This window comes from Panicum hallii, chromosome 4, assembly GCF_002211085.1.
Source record: "Panicum hallii strain FIL2 chromosome 4, PHallii_v3.1, whole genome shotgun sequence".
Lineage (NCBI taxonomy): Eukaryota > Viridiplantae > Streptophyta > Magnoliopsida > Poales > Poaceae > Panicum > Panicum hallii.
Window position 1 is genome coordinate 45,760,744 of NC_038045.1, and position 24,119 is coordinate 45,784,862.

At 43.7% G+C, this 24,119-nt stretch overlaps 3 protein-coding genes, 1 long non-coding RNA gene, 1 other non-coding gene and 1 pseudogene across 7 annotated transcripts; 4 read left to right on the forward strand and 2 right to left on the reverse strand.

Annotated features, from left to right (window-relative positions):
* Positions 1-421: 421 nt before the first annotated feature.
* On the forward strand, positions 422-1,881 carry LOC112890806. 2 transcript variants are annotated; one of them, XR_003228346.1, is made up of 4 exons: positions 422-568; positions 814-993; positions 1,128-1,205; positions 1,290-1,881. It is a non-coding gene; the product is annotated as an uncharacterized LOC112890806 (long non-coding RNA). The 2 variants fall into 2 exon arrangements; XR_003228347.1 differs by having other exon boundaries at positions 1,135-1,205.
* Position 1,882: 1 nt separating this feature from the next.
* Positions 1,883-7,398, forward strand: LOC112890549 (annotated as a pseudogene).
* An 87-nt stretch (positions 7,399-7,485) lies between these two features.
* LOC112890153 (membrane-anchored ubiquitin-fold protein 3-like) lies at positions 7,486-11,459 on the forward strand. Its single transcript, XM_025957028.1, has 3 exons — positions 7,486-8,238; positions 9,540-9,707; positions 10,910-11,459. The coding sequence occupies exons 1-3, from the start codon at positions 8,106-8,108 to the stop codon at positions 10,963-10,965; spliced, it is 357 nt and encodes a 118-aa protein (XP_025812813.1). The 5' UTR covers positions 7,486-8,105; the 3' UTR covers positions 10,966-11,459.
* Positions 11,460-14,237: 2,778 nt separating this feature from the next.
* LOC112890069 (zein-alpha 19D1-like) lies at positions 14,238-14,845 on the forward strand. Its single transcript, XM_025956915.1, has one exon. It carries the CDS (start codon positions 14,285-14,287, stop codon positions 14,780-14,782), a length of 498 nt encoding a protein of 165 aa, XP_025812700.1. The 5' UTR covers positions 14,238-14,284; the 3' UTR covers positions 14,783-14,845.
* A 922-nt stretch (positions 14,846-15,767) lies between these two features.
* Positions 15,768-22,275, reverse strand: LOC112889307. Of its 2 annotated transcripts, XM_025955872.1 has the most exons (9): positions 22,077-22,275; positions 21,914-21,970; positions 21,448-21,672; positions 19,417-20,635; positions 19,085-19,140; positions 18,748-18,981; positions 18,124-18,415; positions 17,120-17,316; positions 15,768-16,726 (listed from the first exon to the last, which is right to left on the reverse strand). In XM_025955872.1, the coding sequence occupies exons 3-9, from the start codon at positions 21,453-21,455 to the stop codon at positions 16,573-16,575; spliced, it is 2,160 nt and encodes a 719-aa protein (XP_025811657.1). In that variant the 5' UTR covers positions 21,456-21,672; positions 21,914-21,970; positions 22,077-22,275; the 3' UTR covers positions 15,768-16,572. The 2 variants fall into 2 exon arrangements, with proteins under 2 accessions (XP_025811657.1, XP_025811658.1); XM_025955873.1 differs by lacking the exon at positions 21,448-21,672.
* A 1,759-nt stretch (positions 22,276-24,034) lies between these two features.
* On the reverse strand, positions 24,035-24,106 carry TRNAW-CCA. Its single transcript has one exon. It is a non-coding gene; the product is annotated as a tRNA-Trp (tRNA).
* Positions 24,107-24,119: the final 13 nt, after the last annotated feature.

Below are 24,119 nucleotides of genomic sequence, written 5' to 3' on the forward strand. Positions count from 1 at the left end.
ATCTAGATCGCCAGCAGAATGGGGAGTTGGTGACGGCGCGGAGGTCTGCGATAGTGGGGGTTAGCGAGAGGGAGAGTGGGAGCGGGGTGTGGTGGTGGAAGATGCGCGGGAAGAGGCAGAGGAAGTGGAGCGGGTTGCGGCGGTGGAGGCGGCGCGCAAGGTTCGACAGCGCGAGCGGCTCAGGGGAGGCCCGCGGCGCGTCGACCAGCGGCGACGCCGCGACAAGCGGGAGGTGCGCCGCTGCGAGGCGCTCGAACAGGTAGCCGGCCGCGTCTCCGTTGACAGCGAGGGCAGTGGGCGGCTGCGCATCTCCTGCACGGGCGAGGGCGTGGCCTTCATGGCCACATCGGCCGAACGCTTCCTAGCGGATGTCGGGCTCCTTGACCCGCCCTCCGGCGTGCCGCTGCTGGACGAGCTCGCCGTCGGCCCCGCCCTCCGGCGCGCCGTTGCTGGATGAGCTTGTCGTCGGCCTCGGCGCCAATGGGTTATGCCCCTCGGACCCGCTGCTGCTCATGCAGGTCACGAAGTTCGCCTGCGGTGGGTTCGTCGCCGGCAAGTTGCTCTTCAGGTGCGCCCTGCTCTCCCTTTCCTTTCTCGTCTTCAATTGTTTGCCAGATCTTGGATTAAAAAAGGTTGCTCTCTGTTGTTAATCGTAGCTTGTCATTAAAATTACTGCTACCTGATAATGGATAGATCATGGAGAGATAAATCGATATATCTTCTAGTCTATTCTCAACGGTATCAATGTGTTTCACCTGCTATTGTGTTGCCGTGTTATAGTCTGCTATGTTCTGATTGTTCCTAGCCTTTCAGCCTTCCATGCTCTAAGGTTGCGCTCTCAAATTCAGGCTCTCAGGAGCCAGATAATAGGAAGGTATTAGTATTTCTTGTTAGCTGCTAATTTTTGGCTTAAATAATGATAATTTATTGAGATTTTGTGGTCACAGATTATTATAGTGAAAGCCCAAAGAAGCTTTACAAGAATCATGAAAGGTAATAGAAAGAAATCCATTCATATATCTATAGCTTTCACGTTTCCCCACTATTCTTTGTTTACCTCTAATGTTCATTTCCCTATTTTAGTCGCATGTTAAAAATAGCCCAATTCATATTTTAATACTCTATAGTGTTCAGTGCTGATGCTGGACAAAAGATCATGAAGGAACCTGAATTTATAGCTCCCCAGAATGAAAGAAATGATCAAGGTGATCAACATGAATATCTTGATATTTTTGAAGATAGATCAAATCTTGCTCATTCTGATTTTTTTCACGTTAACTCCATGAAAGGCAGTTCGTTCAAAGAAATGATAAAGGCGTCAAAGGTGAAGTACAAGCAACTTCCTCCCTACATGAAGAGTCTAGCATCCTGGGAGGTCTGAATTTCTTAACTACTTGGACGCTTATAGTTCTGCCCATAGAACTTTATGCATGCTGGATATGCATAGTCACAAAATTACAACATGTGGTTCTTGAAATTAGTAACTTTACTCTCTAAGAAAATCAATTGAAGACAGATATTCTGCAACATCTTCACTTTCTATTTCCTCAGATTATTACATTTTTCCATTGTCTTCTTGATCCAAAATGGACTCGTGGTGTCGTGATTCATGAGCCATAGCAATAGCTATGTTATCAGTGTCATCTGCCTCAAAGTTGCGCTTTTTTGTTGCATCAAGAATTGTAGGATGGAATATGCAAATTAAATTCATACTTTGGCACTAACAATGCATTGAATCAAGATGATACTGGAGCAATAGGGCTTGGTATGTAGAGTTACTTCTCTTCGCGTGTAGATTTGAAAATATCAAATGTTATAGCACTCTGAACAAAACTTTTTGTCAGGTTGCTGTTTCATTGCCACATGCTCTTGATGAATTTGTTATGTTACGATAGTTAGCCATGGTTCTTACATGTGGCAAAATTACGCACTTTGAGGATTGTAGATGTGGATTCCAAATATTGATTTTGGAAGTGTTGTGACATAAGGCTTGAGAATTTATTCTTAAATGTGGAGATTTCATCTTAAATTACTTTGAAAGAACTCCATTAATAAATTTTGTGAATGTTGCCTATCTTTCTAATACTGAAGTTGAGATGATGCCTTCATGCAACATCAAAGGAAATTGAAAAGGAATTGAAAGGTGTTGATCTAAATGTTCATGTACCTGTTCATCTTTCTGTTAGAAAGCCATTTATTATTTTCACATCCCAGGAAAAAAAGGAGTTTGAGTACATATGCACAGTTTAGACCACCACTGTGCTATATAGTGTACACAAGTACCATGATGCACACCCTGCATGTGTAGTTCCTTATACTCATTTGTGATCTTTGTGATAGGTTTGGACTTCGGAGTATAATGGCTTTATTATATCCTCATTGTGCAACAGAAGACCTCTGGTTTTGTTATTCTTCCTGCTCTCTTATGTTTATTTCTAATTTTCTTGTGTGGTTGCTTAACAGGTGGTAAATTGCCAATAGAAGTTGCAGCATCTAGAGGATGGGCGGTATGTGTTGAGATTCTTTTACCTGTAACAAACCCTTTGGAGAAATTTCCAAACCTGAGCATTCCTCAAATGCTTAAACAAGAAGAGCGCATTCTTGCTCTCCAATATTTATTTGGTTCTATTGCTGGATTTGATTATTGAAATGGTAGGGCGCGCATCGCGCGCCGAATGGGACGCATGTCGATCCACGCAAGCTGTGGATATTTTGCAAAAAAGCCCTCCAATTTTTCAAAAATCACAACTAAACCCATCTCGTCCGGACCGCAAAGTAAACACGTTCGAACATTTTCCACGCAGAACCTTCAAATAATATTTACTTCAATACAAAGAAGGAGAATTTCGATAACACTGTCTTGTTCGCAAACCCCTCATGCACCTTTTCATTTACCTCTCCCGCAACCCCGAACCCTAACCCTGCACACTCCTCCTCGACTCCCCGGCGCCCTCTCCCTCCCTCTCCTGCTCCCGGCCATTGCCCTCTCTCTCTCTCTCTCTCCCCCCCTCTCTGCTCTCCGCCGCTGCTGCCCGCTCCCACGGGATCGAGATCCGGCGCGGGGCGCGGCTCCGAGGGAGGGGGGCACGGGCCAACCTGGCACACGGCGGCCTTTCCCTCCCTATCCTGCTCCCCGCCGCCGCCTGCTCTCTCTCTCCCTCTCTGCTCTCTGCCTACCCGTCGAACCATCTTGGCACGACAAACCTCCCTCTCTTTTTCCCCTTTTCACTTCTTGATCCGGCGAACCATCTTGGCGCCCCAGACCTCCATGCGGCCCTTGGGGCAACCGCAGGGCACGCGGAAGCTGAGCACGGTGTGACCACTGGGCGGCGCCATCTTGCGGAGCTCAGCCTCCAGCTCCCACTGCTCGTCCCCGAACACGACGGGTCGCCCCCCTCCACCCCCCCCCCGCGGTTGCAAGCATCACCGATCGCGCGGCAGGCCCGGGGCAGCCGTGCACTCACTCCTCCGTCTTGAGCTAGATGTTGAACTCCAAGGCCGTCTTGAGGCCCCTGCACCTGGGCTTCCCGCACTTGCGCGCGTGGTGGCCCAGCAGCTCCCACGCGACGACGGCCGCCGCCATGGCGACCACGGCCCTAAAGAAGGCGCGGCCGAGAGGCACGACGCAACGGGGTGGAGCAGCGCGCCCACCTCAACGAGCAGCAGCCTGAGGTACGGGATCACGAGGAAGCCAAGCGCGGCGACGACAGCGAGGGAGCATGACCGCGTCGGCCATGACCATTGGTAACAAACTGAGGCTCCGTTTGGTTCCGCTTCCGGCAGGCGATTCGCTTCCAAAAAATCCACTTCGCAACCAAAGGGCTCGGACGGCTGTAGAGATTTTTTGGAATCGACCGATTCCCGCAGTGCGAGGGACGCAGCGACCCGCAGGGCCGATTCTACCGATTCCCGCACACAAATTACCCGCGTTGCCACTTTTTAGTCGTAACGGTTCGGTTCTTTTCTTCCATCTCCCGTGCGCCTCCTCCCCCGCCCTCTCCCTCTGCCCCCCGACGCGCCCCCGCCGCCGCCTGCCGCCCGCCGCCCCCCGGGCCGCCCCCCGACGCGGCCCCCGCCGCCGCCCGCCGCGCCCCCCGACGCTCCCTCGCCGCCCCCGACGTGCCCCCGCCGCCCCCGACGCGGCTCCCTGCCGCGCCGCCCGCCGCGCCCCCCGACGCCGCCGAGCTCCCGCCACCGCCCCCACCCCCGACCTCGTGCCCACACCACCCCCCCCCCCCCCGTCCTGGTGCCGCGGCCGCCCCTCGCCCACTCCTCCAATCCGGATCTAGCACAAGCTCGGGCTCGGCCTGGGCCCAGGCTCCCGCCGCGGCGTCCCCGCAGTCGTCAGCTCGAGCTCCCGAGGTGCGTGCCGCGCGGATCCGTGCTCATTTTCGTCGTATGCAAAGCAGTTAATTATTCCATCTGTAGAAATCCAATAGCATTTTCGAGGGGTCAAAAATCCAGCAAGTGCTTGCAGCAAAGCGTGCCCCTCTTGTTTTCTTATTTCAAGTTTCCAAGTGAGTCCTAACTGGGAACCTTGTGTACTGAATTTAATATGCATAATACTTGGTTAGTTAATTCAGTAAGCCTCTTCCATTCTCTGTAAAGCCTTTATTTGGTTGATAATTCTTACAGTATTTAACACAAGTTATTAGCTTTCGTCAATATCCTGGAGTCCAAATTGCTGAATCCATTATTTTTTTTCTTTTGAGCAGATAACAAAATCCACAACAAGTCAAAACATCTGGGAATGCTGAAAGATGTGCTTTCATAGAAGAGATTTTTGCTGCGACATCAAGGAGCTCGCTGCTCCACAAAGGCTGCTAGCCTGCTCAACTCTTGATGTGAGCGACCATCTTAGCTGCATCAATTCTACACCATTCAGACTCCGACACGACCAAGCTATAAGAGTACTGTTCACTGTCATGGACCATGACATGGGGGAGGAGGGCTAAATCATTGCAGTCCACCTGTTTGGCGGTCAGAAGATAGCCCTGTGATTTATACTTTTGAAGATATGGAGGGTAGAGGAAAGATTTTGATGGAGCGGTATGAGTTGGGGAGATTGCTGGGGAAAGGTACATTTGGCAGGGTGCATTATGCAAGAAACCTTGAGTCCAACAGAAGTGTTGCTATTAAGATGATGGACAAGGACAAAGTGCTCAAGGTCGGGCTTTCAGAGCAGATACGGCGTGAGATCACAACAATGAGGTTGGTGGCACATAAGAACATTGTTGAGCTTCATGAGGTCATGGCAACAAGGAACAAGATCTACTTTGGCATGGAGATGATCAGCAGCAAATGCAGGAGTAGCTTTGGATGCCTCAGTTTTTTGTTCCGAAAATTCGTTTTCTTCAGCTCAGAGATTCTGTTCTACATGTGTGTTCTTTTTTAGAAGCTACATTCCTTTTTTTATCAGAAGAGAACCTAATGAGTGGCGATAACCTGAACCATTAGGTTGTATTCCATCAAACAATAATTGTGGAAAAGCTGAGCTCTTGAGTTGCATTCTGAAAATTGTTTCTGTTCTGTAATGGTGGTCCCTATTGACAGTGAAATACAATGCCTTTGATCCTTGAAAAAATGTTGAGCTTTCTTGTACTTCTCTAATAGCTTCTTCTGGCGAAATATTGTGCCAACATTTGCAAAAGATATGCACCCCAACACCTGCATATGGAATCACTTGATTTTGTCCATTCCAGCACTCAATAACAACAGAAAAACGATCTGAAAGTCTATATCTATATATCTTTTGTATTAATTATACATGTCAAACAATTCTAATTATGATAATTTTCTCTCCAAAACGGTCATCTACGTATCCTTACAATTAATCAGCATATAAACAGTCCTATACAGTCTCAGGGGCAAAACTGACATTTCTCACAGAATCCCACAGTTGACAGCTATTTCAGCCAAACAGCTTTCAGCTTTCCCACAGCTGTCAGCTCACAGCAGCTTTCCCACAGCTGATTCCAGAAATCAGATTTTCAGGAATTCACAGCTGAACCAAACACACCCTGAGTATACCCCCCTTCACTAGAAGTATATCCCCTTCTGGCTTGCTACAGTAGTCTCGAATAGATGTAGGACCAAGAACTACGTCATGTGAACAACTGATTGGTAACGAACCGAGTTGATATGTGCACTAACCATTGGATAATCTTGTCCACATGATGCCAATACAGTTGTAGTATTTGTGTAATACTGTTTATTATGCTTGGGTGTCTCGATTTCTCGATTAGCACATAGAGTCTTGACTTGTTGATGTGCCTGCCATTGGTGTTAGTTTGTTTAGGCCTTTGGCACCACTGTACATATATGTACTTTTCCATCTTAGGAATGTGTGGTAGCATGTCTAATCTTGCCTGTGAAAATGATTAAACACCATATTTTGTTCATAGAAGGTACTGAAAAACTACAAAACAGGAATGTGCTTACTGTTTTAGCTAGCCGTTGCTGCTATGCATGAACATCATCTGGTCCTGGAATTACGTCTTCTCGACTTGCTTTTGTTGTTTGATGTTTGCTTTGTTTGTTCTGTTTTAGCTATCTATTTATTTTTCACTGTAAATATGTAGTTGATAATATCTGTGAATGTATGTTTGCAGCTACCAACCTATTTAAGATGCTTCTTAAGTACCGCCCTGAGGACAAGGCTGCCAAGAAGGAGAGGCTTTTGAAGAGGGCTCAGGCTGAGAATGAAGGGAAAACCGTTGAGGCTAAGAAGCCAATTGTTGTGAAGTATGGCCTTAACCATGTGACCTACCTCATTGAGCAGGTAAGACATCGCTTCTCTGTTTTACTTTACTACTTGCTAATAAAGGGTAACACTTTCATGACAACAAGTATTGACAATGTCGATTTGAATCTTTTTTTTCTCCAGAACAAGGCCCAGCTTGTTGTCATCGCTCATGATGTGGATCCGATTGAGCTTGTTGTGTGGCTTCCAGCCCTGTGCAGGAAGATGGAGGTGCTGCATTGTTAAAGGAAAGGCTGGCCTTGGATCGGTATGTTTTCTACACTGTAAATTGAGCTTGATAACTTTATCAATTGTTGTCTGAAGTGAATGCTGAATAAACTTTACAAATAATGGTACGCAGATTGTTCACAAGAAGACCGCATCCGTGCTGTGCCTTACCACTGTCAAGAACGAGGACAAGCTCGAGTTCAGCAAGATCTTGGAGGCTATTAAGGTAGGATAGAATGGCATATTGTGATCTGATTGGTATCATGTGGTTGTGATCCCTCTTAAAATGACTCAAAATTATACTCCAGGCAAACTTCAACAAGAAGTTCGACAAGGTCAGGAAGAAGTGGGGAGGTGGCATCATGGGCTCCAAGTCGCAGGCCAAGACCAAGGCCAGGGAAAAGCTGCTCGCCAAGCGGATGGCCTAGATTATCTATCTTATGCTGAATCCGTCTGTAGTTCGTGTCGACCGGGAACAGCTGATGAGCATTGTGCACGCCTCGACCTTGGACGCCGGTGCTTGGGCAGGCACGGCAGCCCAGCTCGGAGGCAGCATGGGCCGCTGCGGCCTGGAGCGGCGGGTAGTGAAATCAAACGAAGCTCATGCTTCCGATCCTCACATGTAACTTGGCCGCGGTGGTATAGCCAGAATGAAAAGAAATCAAACGAGCCCCCCCCAATCAAGCAGTCCTGCCTAACTCTGGAACAGAAACTTGTGGGCCACGTGCTGAACGAGTCACCTCTCGCAGTCAGTCGGACTCGGGCGGCAGGTTCCTACTAGGATCCCTGCGGGGTAGTCATAAATACCGAGATCACGGAGGGTGTATCTGCCAAACCGCCGACGAATCCCACTCCCCCCTTCTCCTTCCGCCTCGAGACCCCCGTCTCCTCCTCGCTTTGCCCCCCGCGAAGCAATTCTAAATCCCCGCGCGGAGGATCGGATCCTCCGCGGGATCCGCATCGGTGCTTGCCCTTCCTGCGCGGATTTCCGGCAGCCTTTTCCTCCCCAGCCCTGATTTCCCCCGCCGATTCCCTGCTCCTGCCGCGGCGGTTGTTCCTGCAGCCTGGGGGATCTTTGGTGGAGAAGGGGTTGGTGGGGGTTGGTTAGGCGGCGCCCGCGATCCGGCCAGGGGGGATGGCCGGCGGGAAGGAGCCGATCGAGGTGAAGTTCCGGCTCTTCGACGGCACCGACATCGGGCCCAGCAAGTACGACCCCAGCACCACCGTCGCCGCGCTCAAGGAGTTCGTCCTCGCCCGGTGGCCGCAGGGTGAGGAGGCCCTCTCTCTTGTCACTCGCTGCGCTTGCTCTATATATATATGCTGCTCCGCTTTGTTGACGCCTCCTGTTTCGGGAGGTTGCTTGTTCGGCTGCCCTGCCTTTGCTGATCCGGAAACTAGAAAAGCCCCGATGTCGCGCTGGCTGTTGTGTTGGGGAATTTGGAGTTAGACCGTTTCGTGCTGCGATGTACTTGCGAACCCCAAATTGACTGATCATGTTGCTGCGTGGATTGCGTGATGATTGTAGGATGGATTCAGCTAGGGTGCTGTTTGTTCTGTTCGTGCGGTAGTTGATTGTTCAGACCCTTGTCCAAGTGACTGTCTCTTAAATCCTCCTTACCTGTATTAGCAAATACTACTACTGCTACTACCTTCCTGTGTAAAGGGATGGGCAGGATTTTTGTTTCTAGTGCTATATCCTGGTTGGATTTTGCTACCTGCTAGAGCTCTGAGTGCATTTTTAGAAATTGGATCTCTGTATCTTTAAGGGGCACGCTGAGGATCTCTGCAAACATGTGATGACAGGACCATTTCCAGAGATTGTGTGGCTCAATGAGACTGCCTGCCTTCTTATCTTGCGTGCCTATATATGATCTTCAATTGTTTGGTGGTTGTCTCTGAGTTCTGAGTAACCATGGGTCCCATTCATTGAAGCTAGTCATCAGAATGATTTTTTGTTATGCAGACAGATATGTCTGGATTGAGCCTGTAACTGTAAAGGTGGAGTGCGACTGAGCATCTGCATGGGACAGGACCACATTCAACATGTGGTCACATGACAGTACTAGCAGTACAAAAGACATGTTACATGAAGTGTCAGCATTTTCTGCTATATCTCTTTGGCAATTCCACAAGTAAACACTACATTGATTTTGTGCAACTGTTTATGTTTGCTGACATATTCTAAACTGGTGCAACTGGGAAAGAAATTCAGAGGTGGCAAGAAGCTCCAGACCTTATTAGCTTAGAGTGATGACTAATGCTGGATTAAAGGTTCACAGTAGTAAGGAAAGAACCATTTCTCTTTTGAATCAGGCATCATGGCATGCTTTGTGGACGAAGCAAGTTAAACTAACAAGTGACCATACCTCAGTGGTTTTTCCTTCTGATGACTGATAAGCTTGCCTGGAAATGGGAATTACCCTTCTTTTGGTCATCTTGTATTGTCTGTCAATAGTATTTTTCAAATATTGTTGTTTTACATAGCTTAGGCATATTTCAGTCCTCCAGAACCTTTGTGAAGTATGTCTTGCCCCTCTGTTGATAGTGCTATTTTCATGTTTGTTAACAGATAAAGAAATAGTTCCAAAAACTGTCAATGATGTGAAGCTCATCAACGCTGGAAGGATACTGGAGAATAGCAAAACTCTTGCTGAGTCACGAGTCCCAGTTGGAGAAGTTCCTGGAAGTGTGATTACAATGCATGTTGTTGTGCGGCCTCCCCAATCAAACAAAAGTGGTAATGCTTTGTTTCCTCTTGTTTGCTCAATTTATCATGCTAATTTATTTGATACTCTCACCTGACTGCTCTATAGAGGCTTGAAAATTTATTTTATCAATAGAATTGAACCGTCGATTGTCATCCTCTAGAAACAATTTGTTAAATGCACCTACTGTGTTATTGTTTTGCAATCTCACCCCTATAGTAGCATGAGTGCAGTGTTTATTTTAGCTTTTAGGTGTGCACTTTAATCAGTGCTGTTCACCATTATTAATTTCTAGGTCATGATATTGTCTCTGCTCTCTACACTTCAGTTGGTTCTTTAGTCAAATATACAGCCTGTAAGGTCTTTAGTCTTTATGCAACCTGCGCCTTAAGCATTGGATTGAATCTAGTTCCTTCTTCTAGTGCTTTCTTGCCACATTCTCTAATGGGAATGAGAGCATGTTTCATTGCCCAGTACAAGAATGTACTATTGCAGTTGTGGCGCTGGTCTGCGGCAGTGATATGGAATTTTTTAGCAGGGTTTTTGTATGTACTACTTTTGTTGATCAGAACATGCTCCTGGTCAGAAACTTGCATAGTCAAAACTATAGTCAAAGCTGAGCTGGTGTGGTGCTGGGTTGATTGTGAGGCATAACAGAAGTCTGACTGAACTGCATATGTTGATCAGTCTTCTCTATTGCTCATGATGCTACATGCTACCATGAGTTTCTAGAGCCTTTTCTCTGTTATTTTTTTATCCAGTGTATGAGTGCATGTTACACATTCGCTGTATCTGCCAATCAGTCTTGTATTAGAACTGCTGTGCTGGCTTATTTGTTTTACCCTGTGCTTACCTAGTTAATTTGTCTCTATTTCTCCTTCTGTCCCAAGGGCAACCTCATTGGCATGCATGTTGTACTGTTGGAGGACACATACATACATGTAGGAGACATCCCTATTTTCACCCGGGGGTCTTAATTACCACTGCTTAGCTTTCAATTCGCCTCTGACCATCAAATTAAATGTGAATAACCCGTCCTCCTCTCTTTGAATAAGGGGCGCTTCTGGTTCTGTGCGTGCTTCAAACAATTTTGTCTTCTCCATTATACCAAATCTCTAGAGTCAATAATTTTCTATGGATGCATGCATACATTGTCTACGTGCATTATTGTGTATAAATTCCATAAATAATTCTGCTTAAAAAGTTCCATAACATATTCTCTCTCCTTTTTCAGAGAAGCAACAGTCAAACTCTCCGAAGCAGAACAGATGTGGATGTACGATATTGTGACGTTAATACAGTAGCAATGTGTATATCGGTGTCGTGTCCACAGGGATCACAAGTTCATTTTGCCAATTGATTCTTGCATCTATTCTTCACAGCCTAAGCCTAGATATGTCATGACCACTAGCCACATCTGCTTGAGAATTTGATGCTTGCTATCGTGTAAAAGGAGGGTGGTGGAAGGAGATTTCTCGGGGGGTCCCGGTAAAAACCCTAAAAGGAGTGTGCAGGAGTCAAGAAAATTGGATGTTTGCTTTTGTGTAATGTGTAGACGTAGTGATACCAAAAGTGAGTTGCTGCATAGTACCTGTCAAGACGTTCTTTTTCGTTTGCGTCAAGCTTGGTCACATATGTGTTTTGTAATAGAAAAAAGTGACCGGTAATTCTTGTCGAGAAGTGGAAAGGAATGTTGGGGTTTTCCGGTTTGGCATGGGACTGGTGAAGCTGAAAAATTACTGGTAATATTTGTGAAGTGGGATGGAATGCATTGGTTTTGAATCTTTCCTGATGCAGGCTGGGCCTTTGTCTCCGTGGCCGGCGAGCTCCCCAGAATTTTGAGCACATGCCACTGTTTCTGGTGGCCGGCGAAATCGTTAGCATCGTGACTTCGTGAGTGGTGTTGACAGTTTTATTTGAGCTTTTGTGTGATGTTAATGTTCCTTTTCTCGTGCCCCTGATATTTTAATTAGTTGGGGAGTTAAATAGTAATTGGTGGATATACTCTCTTCGTATCGTTTTGGTTTTTCTATATGCATAAATTTTGCTATGGACATAGATATAATATATATCTAGATGCATAATAAAAACTATATATCTAGAAAAGCTAAAACAACTGATAATTTAGGATAGTTGGAGTAGTATCTATAATATTATCCATAAAAGCCATGTCCGTTAAAGGCAAATAATTTTCAAATGCTCAACTGAGGTGAAACATGTCAAGGTAAAATCGCCATCATATATTTATCATATGCCAAATTTTCTGCTCCAAATTAAATCAACTTCTACACCTGACCCCCTATTTTACTTCATATTTGATTCCAGGTAAATATTTGGTAGGACTCACTTAAAAAGGTGAGAGGTTTTGCATGTAACCGCAACATAAATATTTGGTGCTGGCTTGATGTTTCAAGCTTCGGAGATCCTACCTGCGTTCTAGGGATGCTTTGGATGCCCATCGAAACATCTGGCATCATGTTAAATAACACTTTTCCCGCATGTTCCTCTAAAGACATGTATATCAATTATAAATTTTACCATGTCGTATAAGACAAAAATATATAAAAGTTATACAATAGGTTGTTTATCAAATTAGATTAGATTTCTAAATTGTAATGGACAGAGTTTTAATTTTACCATGTCATGTACTAACCACACACACTCATATGGATAGTGTTTTAGAGAGAACTCACGCAACTAAATAGGATTTTCTTGGGCTCCCCTCCGTGAGCGCTATGTACACTCCGTCAAGTTGTAGGTGTAAGTGCCATTGTAGCCAAAATCCCCAGCTCGTTATTATCATTCTAATGATGTGGTAAGGAGGAACGAATGAGTAGAGTAAATAATGTTTGTTGTCATCAACAGATAAGTTTCTTCACTTGCTTGTGCAAAAAAATAAAAAAAAAGGAGAAGAAGATGGGTGATATGGATCACTGTTTGTAATGTGGGCGGCAACTTGTTGAGCACATTGTCCACATCATTAAAAACTATAGAAAAAGCAAGTATAGTGTTGTTGGAATAGGAGCAACAGATAGAAAAATAGCATATGTGATAACATATTTATTTATGATACCACATCTTTTTCTGTGATGTTTCTCCCCTTTTGTTTGTCTCTTCATGCTCAAACACTAGTTCAGCCATTCTCAGTGGCAGTTTCATTCTCACTAAATGAGGTGACACATTAGCAAAACTGGTGATATGAAAAAAATAAATAAGGAAAGAGAGAAGATGAATATTATCATGATGAAACCTGATGTACACTGTTTCATTGGAAACCAAGTGAAGCTCTATTGAGAGCATTCGTATCATCTCAATGCGTTGGAAACCGAGTGAAACTCCACTGAGATTATTTCATTTCACACTGATAGGCAACATTTTAAATGCTAAGTTAAACCTATAAAACTGTCAAATTAAAGTTTTGCATTATAGGAGTTTGTTTCATTAACGGTTTCATCTCACTTTAGATGAGGTTGCATTTAGAAAACTGTAAGATGAAACTGGCCATTGAGAATGGACTTACACCCAGCTATTGCCTCACTGAAAGCTTTTTAAGAACTACAAAAAATTTATGTACAACTCAAATATATTTTGCATTTAACGGTGCCAATGCAATTGCTGGAGGCATGCTCTCCCACTTTGAGTTCAAGATTCACCACACCTCCTACAATATTGACATCATGTTGAACGTCTAATGTCTTGATGAGCTGCTATGGTCACTACAACATAGCTGATGACCACATGCGTCTTATCTTTCCATCCACCCAATTACACAAGGTGCAGTAACCTCGGTGCCATCACTGGTAGGTGTCCCGACACCGGTTGGTTTTAAAAAAAATAGCCAATAGGAAAAACATAGGGGTATTAATTTAGGAGGCCCTAGTTTGGTCTTAAACATGAGAAAGAAAACATAAATAATACATTGCTAAGATATATTCCAGCTAATCCTATTAGATGTTAGCTAGGGACAAATTGAGTTAAAAATATCGTCAATCCACATAGGCAAATCATGATACAACAAACTCACTTTTACAAAGTAGAAGCAATTAGATATTTCTGAGACAATTACGTGTGTAAAGCTGAACAACATACCTTTCTTGCTCATGTACCATAAAAATAATAATAGAAAGGAATTTTTGCTGATGTATCTAATGTAGATTATCTTGCCAACACATATTGTATATCCAAAAAAGGAACCACTAAATATCATAAATGACTAGATACCGAGTCATATCTAGCTTATCTAATCCATATTTCTTTTGAGAAAAAGTCAAAATCTTGGTTGGGCTACATAGCATACTGTTGTTGCCCATGTACCATAAAAAGTTAAAAACAACAACAGAAAGACACTTTTGTTGTATCTGTTGTAGATTATCTTGCAAACACATATTGTATACCCAAGAAAAGGAACCACTAACGTCAAAAATGACTAGATGCCATGTCATATGTAGCTTATCTAGCCCACACTTTTTTCAGGAGAAGTCAAAATTATGCTTGGGCTACATGGTTTGCTGTGTGTATAAATAGGCACCAAATCAGGAGATAAATCATCGTCCATATATTCTCGACCAACTAGAATCTGAGTAAGCACACTACCAAACTCTTAGCAACAATGGCAGCTAAGATATTTGTCCTTCTTGCACTCCTAGCTCTTTCGGCTAGTGCCGCTACTGCAGTCTTTATTCCTCAATGCTCTTCACCGCTGAGTGCTGCTGCCATGGCCACTATTCCGCAATACTTCTCACCATTGACGGCCGTGGGATCTGCACACTCATTCCAGCAATCCTACAGGCAACAACAGGCTTTCACGACAGCGATCTCACCCTTGGCTGTGGTATTGCAACAACAACTTGCTTTCCAACATCAGATTCAGGCAATCGCAGCAGTGCAGCAGCAACAACAGGTGCTCTCGCACCTATTCAACCAGCTGGCCGTTGTGAACCCCGCAGCGTACTGGCAGCAACAACAACTGTTTCCATTTAACCAACTGGCCGTGGCGAACCCTGCCCTCTACTTGCAGCAACAACAACTACTACCATTCAACCAACTAGCTGCACTAAACCCTGCCGCGTTCTTGCAACAACCCATCATTGGGAGTGCGTTCTGCTAGATTATCTATAAGTTGTACTCCAATAATAATAATGTATGCATGAAGATGCATGTGACTCCTCAGAAATAAGAGAAGTGTTGATTAATCTATTTGCATTTATATTGGTTTTTTCCGTAATTATGATTGTCAGGATCATACAATCATGAAACTAAAACTCAAGGCATATATATATATATATATATATAAAATTTATTCTACATACGCTTGTAGCTACTCCTACGTATGTATCTCATGATGTAGGACGTATCTGACCTGATGAAAGGTATGTACGAGGTGTATGTGATCATACTAGACCATCTGTGATGGTATATACGTTGGGTATGTGACCATACATAAAGTATGTGGACATGCTCAATTTTATATGATAGTACTAAGGTATAATAATATATATTTAAAGAATAGGGATGCTTTTGAAATTTTTCATATATATCCCTTTGAAATATCTTAGAATAAGCATATAAATATACGCACGATGGTATACTGATGGTGAGAATAGCTACACATGAGTGTAGATAAAACTCGTCATATATATACACACACACACCATGGGGAGGGTAGATAGCTCCGAAAATCCGTTCTAGGTTACATCCAAATTGTGTCAATGCTTATTACTTGGTTTCGATGCCTTAAAAACTCGTAGATATCATTACGTCCAATGAGATGCCTTAAGAACTGGTAGGCATTGTTACAACCAGAGAGCATATCGGTGGGTTCACGGGTATTTTCTTCCTTGTGCAAGTTAGATGCCCTTACAACACACCACATACATATAGTCAGCGGTACAGAGAGAACGCACACCCCCTAGCAGATAGACCATGCTTTGACTCCCCTAGGCTGTCGTCCCATGTATGCTCTGCCAAGCTTAGAGCCAAGAGTGCCATGATAACGGCAAGCCTTCCCGGCTACAATTGCCTAACCTCTTATCATACGGAAGTGTGACAATCCATGCGTACCCACTTGGGTTATTGCAATCAGACAGATAATATGGCAACAACGATACCAAAAGGATAGAGTTAGCATTTGTGGACTGCTACAGCTCCTTGTCTTCACGCAGGACAAGGAGAAAGAGACGGGTGGAGAGGCTGCAACGGGTGGAGCGACACTGAAGCTCGCGAAGTCGCGAGCTTCACGAAGAAGATGAGCAGGAGGGGTCATTTGTGGCAAGCACACAGTGTCTCTCGAATGGTTTTGTCAGAGATGAAATCGGACAGTGTCGATTATCCACGTCCAATTTCCATCCCGGCGTGCACGGGCGCACGCACGCTCTCTCCACGTGGCGCGCCGGTGCGATTATGCAGTGCAACACACGAATTCCCATTCAATCTGGGTGTAGCCTGCCGTGAAGGTGATCAGCCAGGGGTCGCGCGCTCGAGACACCGGCCGAATCAAGAATAACCTGCATACCTCTCTTCTGTAAAGCTCTACGAGCTAGCATCTGCTCCTAACACCACCACCACCACCACCACCGTACCTATCTGAAAATCTGCAGGACACTGAATAGCAGCAATTACAAATAATTTGAGTATCACCAATTGGGGAAGGCCGCGTTAATGGTTCAAAACGCTCATCCAGTCAAACCAACGCAATATATAGCAGGTCATTTGGTACTCATCATTTTGCCCCAATATAAGAACGCTCTGTCAGAGGTGCACCCGGCTTCAGAAAGGGTTGGTTTATGCTCCAGTCGTAGCTGCGTCTAGATGCACATGAGCGGCAAGGATCCACGGAACTTTGTGCAACAGGTATGCAAATGTAACCGGAACATCATGCGGATGCACATCAAGCTGCGTCTAGATGTTTATGCTCCAGTCGTAGGGTTGGTACACGACTTTCAGCTGAGTGCTCGCAAGAAGTTCCAAGAGCTGCTCTGACTGTGCAGGCTCAAGATAGTTTGCGGCGTGCTTCAGCACTTCCGTCTCGTTCTTGCCAAAATCTGTGCTATACCTGAAAAACATGTGGACCATGCGATTGAGCTGAGAAAGTAATCATTAATGAATTCACTATCGCTATCAAGATCTTGATCATAATTTCAAGCATGCTTTCTTTCAACAGCTTGTTACTAGCAAACCCAGGATGCAAGTCGCATATTATGCACTCTATAAAATCCATCCTTGCTTATATTTCTGCAGTTGCATAGTTGTCCTCGTATCTCTGAAGAACACTTTGTATCTTGAGTTAACAACATAATTGCCCATATCAAAGCACTGGATTCTCTAAGAGTAGCATTGATATATGTATGGTTATTTTGATTTGACAGTTTTTGCCATGCACACTACTAAGTGAAAGCAGTAAAATGGTCAAGGGACTATGAGTAAGCAAGAATAACAATCATCTTACCATTTTAAAACCTTGCTTGCAGATGCGACTTTGGCATCACGATCAATAATCAGTCCACCATTCCTTAGGAAATCACGTGCAGCTTCCATCAATTCTTTATCAATATCTCTTGGTGAGTAACACCTAAGTGCAGGTCCAGATTTGGTGCCACATACCAAAGCAAAGTGAACAAGAGGTTCATGGTACGGAAGGGCCACCTGCAGTTATAGGGAACAAGATGAATGAATATATATTCTCATCACAAATCTAGTAAGCTCCTGAGTGATTTGTAGGTCTCAGTAATTAGTTAGTTAAAAGAATAACAGGGTGCTTATAATTAATGATGTAATATGCAAGTAGTATACTGCTGCTATACCATAGTAAGGGTTGTGACTATGTAATGGCTGTTTTGGCAAGGAGACAAACTTTTCGGCCTCTCATACAACAACCTCAATTGTGGGACCGTGCAACAGACAACTTTTATAAGATATGTTTTAACTTTTATAAGATATGTTTTACTTTTTTCGTATATTGGACTTCTAAACTTTTTGCTTACAACATCTGCTGAACCTAACCATCTAAATTTCCAGAAACACACTCGAGAATACATATTTCACATTTCTACATGAAAACAAACAAATACATAACCAACATGAAATTATCAATCAGAAGTGGATTACTGAATTTTTCATTCGGTGTCAAATCATGTGAAACTGAAGAAAAGTTCTTTGTTTTCAGAAGGAGATGAAGCATTTTTTTACCCTTCATGCAAATCGCTTAAGCTTCCCTACCTAGGAAAAACTGCAGGTCAAACATACATCCAGTCTTGAAAAGAACTAAACATCTATTTTGGTGGCAAGGGTAGACATAAGAATTTCTCGGTAGAACAAAATTATGCCACAAATACACACACAAAAACAAAGAGGACTCCAGATCCAGGCATCACTGGGGCATTTGAGGAAAAAGCAAGCAGTTGTAAACAGAGAAATATGTTTAGCCTTTTCATTGGGATCTGATTTGTTCACCTTGGATCTTTGGTCTTTCTGTCCGAAAGGTTTGGCAATGTTGTATGGTGGCCTTTGGTTGCCACGTAGAATACCATTTTGGATTGCTGACAGTGAATAAGCACATCCACCAATGACATACTTGAAATCTCCAAAAAACTTTCTCCTGTCCAGTGGTCCAGCAGGAACGCCACATGTCACCAATGCATGAATAGCCATCATGTTGTAGAGATTTATGAAGAAAGCTAGCTTTTCTTCACGTGATAAGTCATCAATTTCAACCCTCTGGAGCTCCTCAATTGTTCTAATATACCTATGTAGGAGAACGATTTAGTAAAATGCACTCATCAACACAAATGGCACCCCAAAATAATAAACAAATAACATCAGTAATGTGTTTAAAAGAAATTGCTGTTTATAATTTACAGCATGATTTATATAAAGAGCAGGCTCAAACAATATATCAAGGTCTTCTCACTGTATTACGATTTACGAACCTAAACATATGTATCAACTCAAAAATCTGCCAGAAGAACAATATAAAACAACCAGCCGTTGTAGTATATTGAGGCAAACAATACGTGGATTATGCAGTATACTTTGATTTGTCACATCTTGATCAAGTATATACAGCTAAGCACTGACCTTTTAAATTCCTCACAGCCCTGGATGCTTCTGTAGTCGACATGTCTACCATCCACAGATACATAAGCTTCAAAAATGGCATAAGATAACAATCTCAACCTTGATGCCACTTCAGCAATGGGCTTTGGTGCAGCATCAATAATGCCCCTAGGGATGTTGTAGCACTGAGTCATAACTATGGGTTCATGATCCAGGAAACGATATAAGTGATTTCCATCTTCAAAGACATTTTCACTGCAGTGACAGAAGTTGATATTAACAACCTCCAAATTGCCCATCAATACAGATGGATATGATAGAAATGCAAAGAATATTGCATGCTAATTTCAAAACTTACTCTAGAACATGACGAAAGAAGTATTTGCTTGCAAGCTTCCTTCCAAATTCCACTGCCTAAATTGATAACAGGAACTAATGAAAAGGCGGTAGAAATTCTCAGTACGAGGTAAAAAAAAACAGAGAGAGAGAGAGACTAAATGAAAAGTCCTTTCACAACATAATGATATGAAACATGCAATTTTGCCATCTGTAGCTAAATTAAAGGCAGTACCAAGAGTTAGAGAAATCAAGAATAATGTTATTCAAAACCCATGTTGTAAGGTGTAACCGCGTAACACTAACATGGCTCTTAAAGAAGATTAATTTTGGCATGCATCATAGATGCTTTACCTCATCTCTTTCCAAATACTGATCTTCTGATAAGAAATCGACCGCTTCGCTACCAAGAAAGCAGTTACTGAATCTTCTCATCTTATAAAATCTATCTTTAGGAGTGACTGACTCTCTCATCTTTCTGACAATGGTTGCCAGCTCATCCATCTTCCCACTTCCAGATTCATCATCTTCTCCAGGTAAGGGAGGTAAGGGAGCAGAAGATGAGGGTTCTTCTTTGAAAAGTACACCGATATTCTCATCAAGTATGCTAGAATCTTCCATTTTCTTCAGCTCAACTAATCCTCCAATCAGCTGGTCATTAAAATAAACTTTTGGTACAGTGGATGATCCGGTATTTTTCTCCAACTCCAACTTTCTGCTAGGGAAGATGTCAATGTTGATCTCAACATACTTGAGCCTTTTCTGGTGCAAGAATAGACGAACCATTTTGCAATCTTCACACCCCAGTTTTGTGTATATTATAATCCTACCCTTCACTTTTGATTGCTCTGACAAATCTGGCGCATCTTTATGCCCTGCTTCCCCAGTTATAAAAGTATCAAAATCTCGTCCAATTTTGATCAAGTTTAGTGGATTCCAAGCAGTCCTTTCGTCGGTTTTCTGCTGTACCTCTTTAGGTTTAGGTTCAGAATCAGACCCAGTCTTCTCACTGTCGATGCATTTTGAACCATCACTCTTGTCAACCTCAACCTTAAACTCATTCTCGTCCTTTTTGCCAGAAAGGCGCCGCATAAATGTTGAAACTGCAATGACACTCTTTTCTTTAACAAAATTCTTGATTGCAATAGCCCGCTCATTGATTACAGAACCTTGAGCCTCTGAGTCAAGTTCCACAGACTGATTGGAAGAACGCCTCATTTCTTCCATTTCAGGAACCTCAGTACCATCAAACACTGGCTCTTCAGATTTGTCTTCAGCAAGAATCTCTTTTGTGATCTGGTTTGAGTGTAAAGGTTCCATGGCATCTGAACTTGTGCTTTCATTCATCTGTCCATTTAAGTGCTTCTCTGAGTTACCTCCCTCTTCGATCTGTGCTTCTGACTCATTGCTTAAACCCACATTCGAAGAATTTGTTGATTCTTCTACATTTAACATTTCTGTTTTCCTTGATAAATCCCCTTCATCTTCACAATTTTCTCCAGGACTAGTACACTCTTCAGTGACAACAAGATTTTTCTCATCGTTGTCTGTACTCTCCATGATGCAAAATAGCCTTCAGCAGGACACATGTGTCATGCAGTAATTGTTAATAAATAATAGTGACAATCAGCATATAAAGAATATAATGAAAACATTTCAAGGATGAGTAGATATTGAAGACTGTTCTTAGAAGTCAAATAAGGTGAGTGATGCAATGACCAATACATATTTTACAAACTACCTCATCACAGAAATTTTATGCAGTTAGGGATGTTGGTATTTATGCCTGAATGTTGCACATTGAATAAAAATAAATCTGCATAGGTGGCAAAGCATTCTTCCTAACTTAACTCCCATGCAATTCTGCAAGGCATGCGGTCAGCCGTCAGCGTCTAGTACCAATCAACAACTTACATGAGTATGCAAGAGAAAATTTAATGGTTTTAGTGGCACAAATAAAATAAAAATATCAACCATTTTCGAACAATAAATGATGCAGATTAGTGGATGCAGTATAGAATGCTGCACGGCTCTAATCCTTCAGAGATTGTGCATGGCATGTAAAAGGTAAACTTGGACTCAATCCTCAGAGAAGCTAGGACTACTAGGTCACGTTCTCAACAACACATCCTTATCACGAATAGAAGGGCCACTCAGATAATGCGCTGTTCAATTCAACTGCAGTAACTACACAGGAACATGCAATGCCAAAATTCGAACATGTCGCATCAACACTAGTCAGTGGGGCCAAACACTAGTACTACATCAAAATCTAACACCAACTACTCTCCTTAAATAACAGATCCAACCCAATCTATGATATCACTCATTTGAAGGACGCAGACAGAAATTAATCTCATATCCTTGGTCGCAAATAACACACACCGTGGCATGCATTGATGGATGACGCATGTGCTCCCCGACGGGAACACATTTACATGTCCGGGCAGACGCCACCACGCATCGGCCAAATCACCCAACTCCAACCATCTAGTACTATCACAAACGGAATGCACAAACACGAGCCTCTAACTCCCGAAACAAGCCACATCACCCACGAAACATTCCTCCCACAAACATGTCGCTTGGACTGGACCAAATCCCCACCGTCTACAAGCATAAAAAAAAACAGATCAGCCGTAACCAACCGCGCACCACCACAGTTCACCGCCACAACCATCGCCTCATGCACCAACGCGAAACGCAAGATCCCGCCCACCGTTAGACACCGAGAGGACGGGCGATAAACCCTGAAACAGCCCCCAACTAAACCATATCCGCAGTAATCCACCGACAAAAAAAAATGGAACCAAACGTTCCCCATTCTCCCCCAAAAAAATTTCAAACATACCAATCTGCCGAAGAACGCTGGAGAAACGGCCCCCAATCAGAACCCTTGGTCCTGGAGCTGCGCGATTGAACAGACGAATCAAAACAAAATCAGAAAAACAAAGCAGCCGAGATTAATCGAGAGGGAAGCAAGGGGAGGGAGGAACAAGGAAGCGGGGGCGTACCGCGCACGCGAGGTTTCAGTGCCGAGGAGCCGAAATCAGTTTGCGCCCGAGGCGGGTTTGACTGGGAGAGAGGTGAGAGCAGGAGGAGGGAGGGAGGAAATGAGGGCGAGCGGAGCGGCGGCGGAGTGGGGAGAGGCCGACCCGAGGCGACCGGGGGTGTGTTGTAAGAAGCGGGAACCGCGGGGCAGGCAGAGCCGCGAGCGCAGGAAATTGACGAGCCAAACGGGAGAAAAATGGCAGCGGATACGGGGAGGCGTTTCCGGTCACGTGGGTCCGCGGATTGGGCCTGTCGAGTGGATGGGATCAGCGGGAACTTTGACCGCGGCGGCAGCAGCCCACGTCAGGGGCGGTGGATTTTGCCTGGACTGCAGGTCTGCAACAGCAACGCCAACGCTGCTGTTTCCTTTTCTTTTAAAATGAAAAACACTGCTGTTTTTCTACCGCTCCATTTTAAGGAAAAAAAAGGGAGGGATGTAACATTCTCCGGTTCCTCACAAAGTAAAAAAAAAATTGAACTCGTATTTTACGTCGGTATAGGTACCTAAATATGCACTATTTGAAATCAAAATATTAGCTAGCGTCTATAACCAAAATACTCGAACTGTATGCTCAGGGCGGAGGCAGGAACAAATCAAGCCCCGGGCTAAATAGCTAATCAGTGCCTAACTTCATACTAGCTTTGACATATTATCTATTTTTTTAATCTAATGTACCATTATGTTTTAAGCCTAGGATCCGAGCTGCAGCACAGGTAGCACGGGGGTCTGGCTCAGTATGCTACTTCCGAATGGTTGTATGTTCAAAATTATAAAAGATAATGATTTCTCGAACTGTATTTTTAAACTTATGAAATATGTGCAAGCAAATTATATCTTGTTCACATGTGGCTTATTCTCCTGATACCCAGCGAATGCCATTCGTTCCTTCCATTAGCGTTGACGCCATCCGTATTGTTTGCTATTTCCGATGCAAATTGTAACGCTGTGGCATCCTTTTCCTTGGCATACGAGGTGTCTCTACAACCTCAGCGCCCGCTCCCTTTGATTTTTTCTTTTTGAAAGGAACGCTTCCCTTGATTTGGCACTCGCCGTAACTTGCCATGTAAAAAATATAAGTTACCTTTGCTTCCGGTTTGAAGGCCAAGCTGGCTTATAGGGATTAGGGAGAAGAGAAAAGCGTTAGTTGTATGTTTGGTTCATAGGGACTAAAATTCCGCATCAAATATTTAGATATCAATTGGAAGTATTAAATGTAGATTAATTATAAAATTCATTGCATAATTGAAGGTTAATTTGCGAGACGAATCCATCAAATCTAATTAGTCCATGATTTGATAATGTTATGCTACAGTAAACATATGCTAATGATGGATTAATTAGGTTTAATAGATTCTTCTCGTGAATTAGTCTCCACTTATGCAATTGGTTTCATATTTAATTCACATCCAAATGTTCGGTATGACCCGGCCTAAAAATTAGTCCCTATATCTAAACACCCAAACATCCCTAAGTAACTGTAGCGTTACAGTCACTCCGGCTCTAAGAATTTTTTTGAAACTTGGGCAAACATAGCAACTATTAACAACAGAAAGTTAAAAAAAATCATATCGACTACTAGTTAACAACCGCAATAGTTTTGTAAAATCATCATTTGATACACATATGAATATGCATATATACGTAAGAAAAAGGAGATACCATAGCAATTATTGTTTCATTACGACGCTGAAATTAATTTGCCACAAAATTTTGTCAACAAAGGGTGGGTGCCTGGCATTCGCTTTGTCTATTCGTCAGGTTGTCATCGTGGTTCATAGTTCACGCGCGCCGCAATGGCTCTCTGTCCCGGTGCCTCCCCGGCGGCATGAGCGTGATGGATCGCGACGCAAACCCGGCAAACCGCCTGTCCCTAAACAGGTATTCTCCAAAAAAAAGTGACCCAGTTCTAGTTCGGGGGTTTGAACCCGACGCGAATCGAACATGCAACCTTCTGAACTGGAGTCAGACGCGCTACCATTGTGCCACGGACCCATGTTATCTCACA